At 42.8% G+C, this 12,042-nt stretch overlaps 1 protein-coding gene across 1 annotated transcript in view; it reads right to left on the bottom strand.

Annotated features, from left to right (window-relative positions):
- Window positions 1–12,042, bottom strand: part of dnr1 (E3 ubiquitin-protein ligase defense repressor 1) — a 152,504-nt gene that overhangs the window by 19,332 nt on the left and 121,130 nt on the right. Inside the window, exon 2 of the mRNA XM_089081775.1 lies at window positions 9,729–9,925. Within this exon, the coding sequence (XP_088937901.1) occupies window positions 9,729–9,925 (197 nt within the window). The remainder of the gene's footprint in view (window positions 1–9,728; window positions 9,926–12,042) is intronic.

The following is a 12,042-nucleotide window of genomic DNA, read 5'->3' as shown; positions in this document are numbered from 1 at the left end:
CGTAAAAAAGAATTTGCAAAATATTCAGATATTATTCATACAAAATTTATTTCATTTAATCAGTTGATTTTTTTTTAGCAAAAAATTTAATATTCTCATAAATAGTTTTTACGCACGCAATTGGATAAAGACATATTAGAAATCAAATATCAGAGAGAAATATTAAAGATAATAACACTTTACTCTTGATTATATGTTTGATTATTAATTTTACGATTAATTATATTTAATTTAAAATAAATTTATAATAATTAATCTCATTTAACTTGACTTGCATATTATTTGATATGAAAATATTAATAAAATGTGAGGATAAATAGGATTCAAATCATTCTGATCTATCGGAATCTATCGGGAATATCGATCAATAATTGAATATTGTATGTTATTTCTCATAAAAGATTCAAAGTGCAAAATTTAAGAATCCAAAATGGGACTAGGATTTATTAAAAAAAAAAAATGTTTAAAACGTGTTCAATATTTAGACATTTCAAAGCTTAGAACGGAACAGGCAGACAGAAATTCCGCTCTTTACAATTGCATCACGTGAAATTTCTCTGTTCACAAGAGTGCACCGTATTCACTTGGATGCGCAACGTTACAGTAACAATGAATTATGCACTTAAATCCGCCTTGCGGCACGTGACGTAGAGATTTGCCGGAGTTGTCATAGGTAGTTGTGCGGGTGAACGTTCGCGCAGCCCGAAAATTGTTGGTTTATATCTTCAACGTATACACGTACACGTACTCCACCGACGAGCGTTCTACGAATGGACTTAAGTTTTTCTTTTTCATCCGACCCAAATCGCCAACGAAGTTCTCTACACTGCGCGGGCGGATTAGCGCGTCGTGCAAACGTCGGGAAAATGTCCGGAATGAAACAAACGTTATCATACCGCAAAATTAAAAGAACATAAATTTGGTACTATCAGAAATGATGATCTTAAAGATCAGATAGATATTCATAGAATAATGTCCCATTTCAAGAATAACGTATATTTCTATAAGAATGCTTGCGAAGGTTTCGACGAAAGTACAAAATTATATTATAATTATGGTGTGTCGTAAAAGGTCGTATTTTTGTATTTTTTTTTTTAAGTTTTTCTTCCGGATTCCATATTACTTTCTGTCGCGATAAGGGAGTTCGCAATTGCGAGAGGGAATGACCATCGTCAGCGCGCTAGGAAAAGATGCACGCGCGGGGGAATATCCTCGAGTTTCTTCCGCCACGTAATCGACGGCGAAAGACGCGGGCAAACCATTCCCGACGGTTAACTTATCGCTTCCTTTTTCCGCCCGGAAAGCCGTTCTCCGCGAAAACGATATGGCGCGACGAGTTCCGCGCCGCGTGACCCGTGAATTCGAAATCGATCGATACTTCCGCCCCCCCGGAAAAGTTACACAAAGCGATCGTCCGGGGAAAGAGAAAGAAAGCCGATGCAAGAAACTCGATGCAACGGAGCCCCGGAGAAACGGAAACGGGATTGTTATTTCGCGACTTAACCTCGAGAGTTGCGAAATCGACGCGACGCATCCTCGCAGGATTCTGCTTTGAACGTCGCGCCGGGATGACACGCGCAAATCTCTCGCTCGATGACACGCGAGGAGCACCTTCCATTCGCAGATAATAAATTTTAGCGCTCATCCGTGATTTGATTTTACAATCATTTCCCCGATAATGCTCGTGGAAATTTATGTAGATTCACGTTCTGGGATGACGTTCCGGCAAATGCGGCGTAATAAATTTAAGCATAAAGCGCGGCTAATTAACGCGGTACCATGTACGTGCCTGTGTTCAACACACACAAATTTAACGAAAATTTATTTAAAGAATTATCCCGTGACAGAGTGTAATATTTCATTTAATTTCCCGCGGTGCGCGCAGCGACACATGCTCGAGTCTTTAACCCGCTACTCGGGAGGGCGGGGTTGATTTACAAACGACTAACTCCCTGAATTATATCGTCCCTCGCTAATGAACCCGCCGTCTCCTGCGAGCTCCTGCCACCTCTCGCACGCTGCCGGGGACAAATCTCTTCCGAGCAGGGTGATACTCGAAAATGTATCCGCCAAAGTGCGCGCGCGCGCGCGCTGCGTCGCCGTGCGCAACGCCGTAAATGCATTAACGTGCGACTCAAGATTTACGTAGCAAGTCTTCCCAAGCACAAAGCCGGTGGCAAGTCGAGGGCAAAGAGAAAAGGGGAGGATAGAGAACTCAGGAGTGTAAAACACCCCGTGTGTATGTCGATTGGCACACGCGCGACTTGCAAGAAAAACGCGAGATCTGCAAGTTTACACGTCCGCAATTATCCGAGAATCGTTGTTTCACAACGGTAATAAATTCGACCGCGGCGAAAATGATATAGCTAGGAGAGAGTTAAATGGGCGATTAAAATGCGACGAGATGAGGAAAACACGATGATTCACAATCGGAAACTTTCTCGCTGAGTAAAAAGCTGAGAGATTTTCTTTCCGCGTGATGATTAATAAAGCGCTGCCAATGTGCTGTGAATCCGTTTTCTCTTTATTTACTAGCGATCAAATTCCGTGTTTCCCGGAGTGTTCGCCAATGCAAACGAATCTCTGATCCGTCCGCAGCAAATTCCCACGGTAGAATGGAAAGAAGAAGAAGAAGGAGAAGAAGAAGAAGAAGATCTTGACGGTGGATCTTGACGCTGGTGAATTGCTTGACTGCGAAATATTCCGAAGTCGTTGGATATCGAGAGGATCACTGGCAGATGTTCAATATTTTACGACGATACCGCGCGCTGTAATGAATCCTGATTTATATTCCTAAAGCGCGACCCGTTCTCTCCGTTCCCGACTTCTCTACTCTCGTCGCCAGGACTACGTTTCCTTTTAGGTTACGCCGCACTTATTTCCCTTATCTCCCTTTTTAGCGTGCAAGTCGCATCCCTCGCCGCTCCCTCGCTCTTTTTCACCGCGCGGTTATCCGCGTTTCGGTTTTCCCGGCCGAAAGTTTTTCCGGCCCGGACGTGCGTCCTTTGTGCGCCGCAAATTTACTTTTATTTTTATCGAACGGACGTGCGCGCCTCCGATGCGTGTTATTCGCCTCCTGGCGTTCGGCCCACTCTGACTCTTTCGCAAAATCACCATCGCGCTTCGTTCCGCGCGGAAAGCCCCGGCGAGGGAGATGTCGAGGTCGGAGCCGCTGACAAAAGGGAGAGACCAGACCGGAGAAAAAGCCGCCGAACTTCCGAAGCCCGCTGTAAAACATTCGCGCGGCGTCTCGAACAAGATTCGCGGTTTTGCCGCCCCTTTATAACTTCCGTTCCTAACTGGCTTCAATGGCCATTCGGAGATTAACGGTGGGCGCAAATATAGCTATCTCGGCATCCTACGAAGCGTCATTTATAGTTCGGGAAAGCGATCACCCTTTATCTTCGTTCCTGCGATCGAAGCGGAAGTGTCCCGCGATTAATAGCGGATCGTTATTCATGGATCTATGTTTCGCGTAAACTACAATGGTGTTTCTTGCGAGGAATTAGCATAGATCGTAGGAGATTCGTAAATTCGTAGAAACTACGCTTATTCATCAAATAATGGCCGGCTATGAATATACCGTTGTTAGGTATATAGTTTCGTCCGGTCGGCTATTTCGCCCTTGTCAAACCCAGATTACGGAGCGGAATATCATTGAATATATATGCCACGTTTGTATCAACGCTATCGTACAATGCTATCGCACAAATATTAATATTAATGAATACCACGAATATTCGAATTCGCCCGCGTTTGTTCGAGCTCCGTTGGATTTCTGTAAAAAAATAATTCGTATGAAACGGCAAACGGTCGAAGACGCGAAAACGCGTCAATTTCAATTCTTGAAATTCTTTCTCGTTTTTCTCGTTCGAAATTTTTTAACGGTTTTCAGCTAACAATTTTCTTGAATTCTTACACGGGAATAGCAAACGCGGGCGTTACGTTTGTGACGTACAAACGGGACAAAAAGGTTCGCTCGAGGCTACTGCGACGGACTTGAATTTCTTCCTTTGTAGCATCCTCGTTTCTGACGGTCGCACGCCGACGACATTTTTCTTCTCATCGGAGTAAAGCCGGGCGAGAGATAAAACTTATAATTTACAACACGTAGCACATGCCGCGCTACTGACCTTTTTCCATGCGACGCGATAGTCGACGATGGTGGACGCAATTTTAGACGCGAAACGATATTTTTTTTTTACCGATATACAAGCGATAAAAGCGGCTGTTTCCTGCCCGCGTATTTTCTGCCCATCATTTTTTTTTTTATATCCGCACAAGTATGTATCCGCAAAAGCGTGATACATACGTTTTATTTTATTCCATTTATTACCGTTATGGAAATTTTTGTTTAACCATTGGACTTTTTTTCAGTGACATGTTAAGGACAAGTAATGGTTGATTTTTGCGCCACTTGCCAATTTTGGCGTTATCTAGTATTTGACGTATTAACATAACAAGCTTTAATACACTTTCAAATATTTTTTCATGCAAATATAAATTCTAAACATCAAATATCGCACTGATCTTGATGATTTTATTGATCGTAAAGGCAAGTGACATTTTAAAATTTTATGAACCTTGGCTAAAGAATGCAATATTAATAAAAAAAATTCAAAAAATTAAAAAATTGTTATGTGACTTGATGGCGAATATTGAGATATCAATATAAAATTACAATACAAATAACAATTCTCTCATAGATAATAAGATCATATATAAATTTGTATAAATTTAATATAAATTTGTATAAATGTGCCTAAATATGAAATGCGCATATCAAACAGTTACATTTGCATATCGTAGAGATACAAATATCAATTACAATTATCAGTATTATTCTTCACAATTGATAATTTCTCTATGTAATAATTTGCATATGTTTATTACGTACTGCGAGCAAATAATAATTTATTACAAATAATAAATACCTTGTGCAAAGAAATGCACGCCATATCCATATTTGTAGATATTTACACACAATAACAATTTATAAATTATTCCGTTCGCTAAATATATTTCAATTTGACAAAAACGCAAGATGTCACTTTAATAATCGCTAAAAATAACGATGTAACGTAATCCTCGTGCTTCTTTTCGCGAATTTTTTTCCCCACAGACGGAAATCTTCGGGATCTCGCGACACAAAACGATGTGACAAACGACTCGCGCGTATGGTATTCTTATGAGAAGTCGCGATTGTAATTCCGCAGATAACTATGAGTTCCGACCGCCTCGGATGCGGAAACACTTTGTCTTTATCAACGTCGCGACTTCGCAGTTGGAAGAAACGGACTGCGGCGCTCTCTCTCTCTCTATCTCTCTCTCTCTCTCTCACCGTTACGACGTATGATAGACGATCCTGCTAGCAACATTTCGCTAATGCAAAGCGAATTAATAAGAACGGAGCGATGGAGTTTCGCCCCGCGACATAAATCCGACGAGCAAACAGCGGGCAAACGGCGGCGTTCATTGAAATTTCGCGACGAATCATCATTGCGAAATTAATAGCGCAGTCCGTTAATTTTCGCTGTCGGTCCATAAAATGTGGATATGGCAATTTTCAACTCACTGTATTTTTAATCATCGATCATATCGCGATGCGATAATAGTGAGGCGTGTCACTTCGCGACCGTATATCTTCCCGAAATTTACGGGCGGAATGTGACGGGAAAGTCGTAATGTCGTTCGCAAACGAAATGTAGATCGCCGATAAATCAAACGCGCGAACGCCGGTATGAAGCCTCCACGTCGGACAGAGGTTGTCCGAATTTGCGATGAGAAAATTGCGTTTTTCGAACGGATAAAAATGCAGATCGATAAATCACAGGTGGTATCGATGGCGGCAAATAATTAACGTGATACCCGGTGATTTATATTCAGTGATAAAATATGATGATGAAGCACACTGCGCTGAGGGTAAAAAAAAAAAAATCATCCGCGTTTCCCAACGTTTTGTACTTTCTATGTGCTTCCAATGTTGACAGTCGACGATGAAAATATCGCCGACGAGCTTAACATGACTCGAAATTAAAGTATCGATTGAACGATAGCGAAAACGAAAACTGCAAATTAATTTCACTGAGTGGTAAATGATTAAATACGTCAGTCACCGGTTCCCTCGTCGATAATATTGCAAAAAATAATAGAATGAGCATTCGCGATGTAAAGGTACATATTTAAAACTCGACGCAGCTCAGCCAGAAATTAATGTCATCCGCGGATATCTCGCGCATCTCGGCGTGTCGGTTCTGCAAAAACCTCGATGGCGCTTTTCTCGGGAAGACCGACGTCACGAACGGCACGGTGTAACGCAATTAAATCTGACCCACGTCAGGATTAATTTTGCGGTATCTTATGTGGCAGCCCGAGACAAACTCTTTTACCCGAGCTCGTGCGGCACCCTCAGGATTTTACCGCCGAATGTACACACGACTCCCCGAGATATTTCCGCTAGAGCGGAAAATAAGCGCGACGTTAATAATTTACGTCATAATTTTGTTAATTCGCTTATGCATCTGCCTCCGAGAGATTAATTGCGATTCGCCCGATCCCGAGTAAAAACTCTCGCGTAATTAAGATAACGCATCCGGTCGGTGGCGAAGTAATTCGTATCTTGAGTAATGATTAAATTGATGATGAAGTTCGCGCGGTGATCGACGTTTGAAAGCGCAAGAAATGAATCTCTAATCGGATTTAACGCGGCCGATGACACGGTAACGTCAAAGGATATGTCAGAAAGAGATGTCCACAAGCGTTGCGGATTAAGAGGCTGCGAGGGAGGCCTGTGAAATCGGCTTTTTTGGTAAAATGTAATCCCGCAAAATCCCGCTTACTTAGCCAAAAAAGTAAATCTGAAAATCTGCTCTTATATTTTGTCTATTATTAATTTCACTATCCATATTAATTACATTTATTCTTTATTAACATTCGAAATTAGCGTGAAAATTTAACGTTATTAATTTCTAATGTAAGGTTAAATATTAAATAACCCAAATTTGATCCCATTTTTTTTCTTTAATTGAAGCTTAGACCCCAGTTAAAATTTTACTCCTATTTTCGATCTTATTTTTAACGTTTATAAATTCTAGAGGATTGCGATAAAGATTTATTTTATGAGAACTGAGCTTCCCTACTTTGCATTTGAAGTAAACAGTAAACAATTTTCTTCTTTGAGATTTAAAAGAGCTCAATTATCTCTAATAGAACTTTCTGGTTTTAAATGGGAATTACAGGTGTTAAGTAATATTAAAAGAGGTCGATTTGATTATTCAAAGTATCAAAACAGATGTAAAAATCTTAATTGAGATGGAAAGAAGAAAAATTTCGACTCGAGAAGAGAAGGTATTTCTTGGTAAAGAAAATGTTTAAGCGTAAATTTCGCAACATTGTATGAATGTAATATCATGTCTTTTTCGCGTTGCGCACGGAGGAAGAACTCCCTGTAAATCTCTCGGATACATATTGCTGCACACAGCGAGAGAGTTCGTCACGTCAGTTGGCGCAATTACAACAGCAGTGTCGCAGTACCGGCAACGAATTAATTCGCACGCTGGACGCATTACTCTTCGCGCATTTAGCTCCATGTGAGGTAATTCGAGCGACCGCGATTAAATTGAAATTACGTTTCGATCCGTTGAAATCTGCGGGACGCTACTAATTACGACCGACTCTGACCACATTTAATTGCGTCAATTCGTCGAAAAAAACTCGGAGTGATCCTTGCCGGACTATCCTCGCATTTTTATTTCGCGCGAGAAAACTACGGAGGAGCACGGATTCGCCACGAATTTATAATCGCGGACGGAAAGAATTATTTCCCGTTCATTCGACTCGCAATTAAAACCCTACCCATTATAAACAAGCTTTTCTTCTTACTTTCTCTCTTAAAATTTCTCATCGCCGTTCACATGATCCCGTTCGACGGAGATTTATCTCGACGACGAAAAATTCGCGAGAGAGTTTTTCCAAATATGCCTTGCACTCCAGCGACGCGATTCAATCTCGCGACCCGCGGCGATTGTATTGCGGTCGTAGAACGTCACGTAACAGTGACGGTACGGATGCCGCGAATGATGCAAAATAAATCGCATCGACGCCGCGCATAACATTATTTACCGTGGCGCCTCGCCCGCGCGGAGAAGCGCATCACCGTCGTCGTCGCTCTCACCCCCGCCGCCCCCGAAGACGCATACCCTACAATGTGATATCGCCAGATACAATCAGTACTCCCACGACGCCAGCATGCAATTTCGTACGTGCTCGCTCGAGGATCGATGGATCGCACGGATCGCCCGAGGAATCCGGCTGATTGCACAAATGTTTGCGCTCTCTCTTTCTCTCTTTCTCTTATTTGTTCCCATCTGTTTCTGTCTCTACGTCTCTCCTTCTCCTACTTCTACTACCTCTTTCCGTTTGTCTCTCTCTTCTCCTCCCCTCCTCCCGCCCCTCTCCCTTTCTTATTGTCTTTCTCATAGTTTTCTTGCTTTCTGGCTCTCTCTCTCTTTCTCTCTCCGAGAGACTTTTACGGCGGAAACAATTTTCTGAATTCGGACGGGGAGGCTTCCGTATGGCTCCTCTCATCGTTGCATTCGCACGAGTGCACCCGAGTGTCGGATTACAACCGACTGCAATTCGCAACTATCGCGGAGAGTTCACGGTGAATCTCCGCTTTGAATACGCGGCGTCGCGCCGCGGTAACGAGCCAATCGGAACTTCAAACAAAACGAGCCCCCGGCCGAACTCCCTCCCCCTTCCACCTCCCCGCGACGTTACATTCCCCGAAGGCGGTCTCTCATTCCGCGCTTACCGCGCCGATTGTTGATTCTATAAAATAACAACCGGGCAACTTTATTCCTCGCGGGATTTATTACATATTGTTACAAACTGCACGGAACGCAATTATTGTGCTTGAGTTCGTATCGCATTAACGGAGTTGCGCGATCGGACATTACGGAAACGTGAAACTCTTGGGCTGAATTTTTAAAACTAACTCTCCCCCGCGCGTAAACGCTCGAGGATCGATAAAGGGCGCAAAGGGGTTCGGGCTCGTCGACGGCACGGAGAGGGCTCGAAGACAATGCAAATGTCCCGTAATTAAACCGGCGACGGTAGCAAAAGACGGATTGCTCTAACTACTTCCAGTTACCGATACTGGAAATTTATCGTAGGAAAAGAAAGACGGTGGGACACTTGGCTTAAGAGCCTCTACCGTGGATCAGGAGCATTCTAGAGGAGTCTTATTGTGAGATTATCACGATCCCGTTAGGTATCATCGACGTCCAATTTAACTATATAGACAATGTCGCGGTAATCCCCGAAATAAGCTTCCGCTTGAAATCACATCGACGGCGGCCAATCAATCCGGCAGAGGGTTGCTCGTTTGTCGCGCCGAGGGTGTAAACCATCCGTCCACTTCAATCTCCCGATTGTCAGGGGACGACGAACATCGCGAGCCTCTTGGGAATCGACGAGATTACATGTAGATCCCCTTCGAAACCTCATCCGACGCGAGAAGCCATAAACGCGAAATAGAAAAAATGAATTATCGTCTCGTCGGAAACAATATAATAAAGATATATCGAAGAATCTACGAGTCTCGATTAAATTCGAATTTAAATAAAAAACTTGTGAATTTTTTGTAGGACCTTTATCTATAAATTGATTCTAAAAATTGTACTTGGGCAAAGAAGGGCGCGGCTCGTGTGTCGATTAATTTTCCTTACCTGGTAGCCTCTTGCAGCAACAGGTGAGGCGGCACCCAAAACTTAACCCTCAGAGCGAATCTTAGAGGCGCCACGCCACCACCGGTCTGCCGCTCTATGGGGTTCCTCAGGTTCAGCCAGAGTTCCTCGCCCTTCGCATTTTGATACTTCAGCCCGAAGTAATCACACTCTTTGCTGACTCCCAGACAGTCGCAGGCCTGCAAGTCAAACGAATCGATCGTTACATTTATTTCCCCCCCTCTCCACATTTCTCGCTGACTATATCTATAGATATTAATATATTTGGAATAAACTGACTCGATCGCGATAAATGGCGCTTTCGCCCCCCAAATCGGCTTGTTTTCCGAATGCGGCGCGAATTTTTACAAACAGCTCTCCCCGCATCTCTTCGGTTTAGCGTCAATAATTAATCGTTGATCCGCGACACCAACAACCGATTAATCCGCGCGGGCAACGATTCGCAGAGCGCAAGTCTAGGGAACGAACAAATTGCCGACGATAATTTAGAAAGTTACAACACGTCCATGGGGCACCATCCGACATCCGGCACAGATATCGCGAAAAAGCGCGCCGCGGAGTCATTATTCGCTCCTCCTTTCGCCGCGATCGCGGTTTTCCCATTCCGATAATTTTTCCTCATCGCGGCTGGCGTAATTGCGGACCGGCGAAAATATCGCGATCGCGGAAATGGCCAACGTATGCAATTAAATTAAGCGCGTGTTGCTCGCAATTTCTTTTCGCGCTGACGCTCGGATTTCCCTCAGCCGCCTCGCGAATAAATGAAAATAAAATGTCAGTCCAATGGCGATATGAAATTGCATAATATTTGTATTTCGGATTAACGTTCGCTTAAGCGTAGCGAAAATAAACGACAATAAAATAAAACCACTTATCGCTTATAAAGATACCAAGATATTCCACTTCGGAGATGTCTCTCTCTCTCTCTCTCTCTCTTTTCTTCCGTCTACTTCATTATTATGCATCTTTATGCATCTTTTTCATCCGTGAAGATTGCTTGATAGATTCAGTTTAAGTCAATTTCTCCCTAGCGGAGATTCACGATTGGCGATTTGACGATTGCAATTCCTCGCCGAGCTTTTTATTATTCATCGTTAGACATATTGAATTGAAAGGCGGCTAAAAAGTATTCGGGATAAATTCTTAATAAGCAATCTTTTCCCATTTAGCCGCGCGCTCCGCACCACGCTCCGCGAGGAACTCTATTCATCCGCAGCTCCGCCCGCTTCGCATTATAAAATCGATATTCACGGCGATACCAGCGATCGCACTTTTATCGTAAATTATGCCTTTAGCACGCCGCTCGACTGGCGTTATGGCGAGCTATTATATCCGTTATTTACGTAGCTCGCGCGCACAAGTAAACGCCGCGAGCCGTCGCGGAAAAATTAAAAAACATTACGCAAAACCGACTGCGGTCCGCAACATTGATCCCTTGCTGTTTAAATCATATCGCACAATGCTGGCCCGTCATCTCGAATAAATAAATCGTAGAGCGCAGTCTCGTAGGAAAATTCGCGTGGTTCCTCGTAAGAGGACCGTAATGGATAATTATCTGTCGTTGATAGTTTATAGCCCGGTCGACCCAGATAAGATAATTTCGCATGCCGCACTTTCGCCGGCGGACAGAAGCGTTTTAATCTATTCACCTATAACATGCGACCGCGTAATCCCTTCTAATAAACGATGCTAATAAATTTATCCGGCGACGAAATGAGGTGCGGTTACGCGTTGAAAATATCCGCGTGTTGCATTAAATCGCGGCAGCGGGAATCAAACTTGCGGGATATCAAATTATCGCAGGGGGCAAAAAAAGGGAAAGGAAAAAATGGCCGATATATCGCGAAAATACCAAAAATTTGGATCGAACGAATAGCCGAAGGGCTAAATGGATTTACATGCGGTATATCAGAGCGAACTATCGGGAATAACCAGCGTTACACCAGTCGATTATTTTTACAACTGAATGTGTATAGATACGTAATATTTATATCATATATGTATAAACGATAAAATGAATTTTTTGACGATAGAGAGATAAAGAAAATATTCTAATCGAATTCTCCCTTCGTTTCTTTTTTTTTTTTTTCTTTATTTCATTTTGCTTTAAATTTAAAAATATTCGCTCTGCGTCGAAATTATGGTTACTGTACCGAAAATTTCCATTTGCGTTTCCATAACGTTCGATATAACACGCCAACAAATTTCTCGAAAATGCTTTTTACAATGTTGCACGATTGATAGGCCAAAAATAGAAGCTATTATTTTTATCATTTTGACAGAGTGCCATTTAAGC

Source organism: Pogonomyrmex barbatus, unplaced genomic scaffold (assembly GCF_055798465.1).
Source record: "Pogonomyrmex barbatus isolate J1 unplaced genomic scaffold, ASM5579846v1 scaffold5, whole genome shotgun sequence".
Lineage (NCBI taxonomy): Eukaryota > Metazoa > Arthropoda > Insecta > Hymenoptera > Formicidae > Pogonomyrmex > Pogonomyrmex barbatus.
This window is presented reverse-complemented; position numbering and strand designations above follow the sequence as displayed.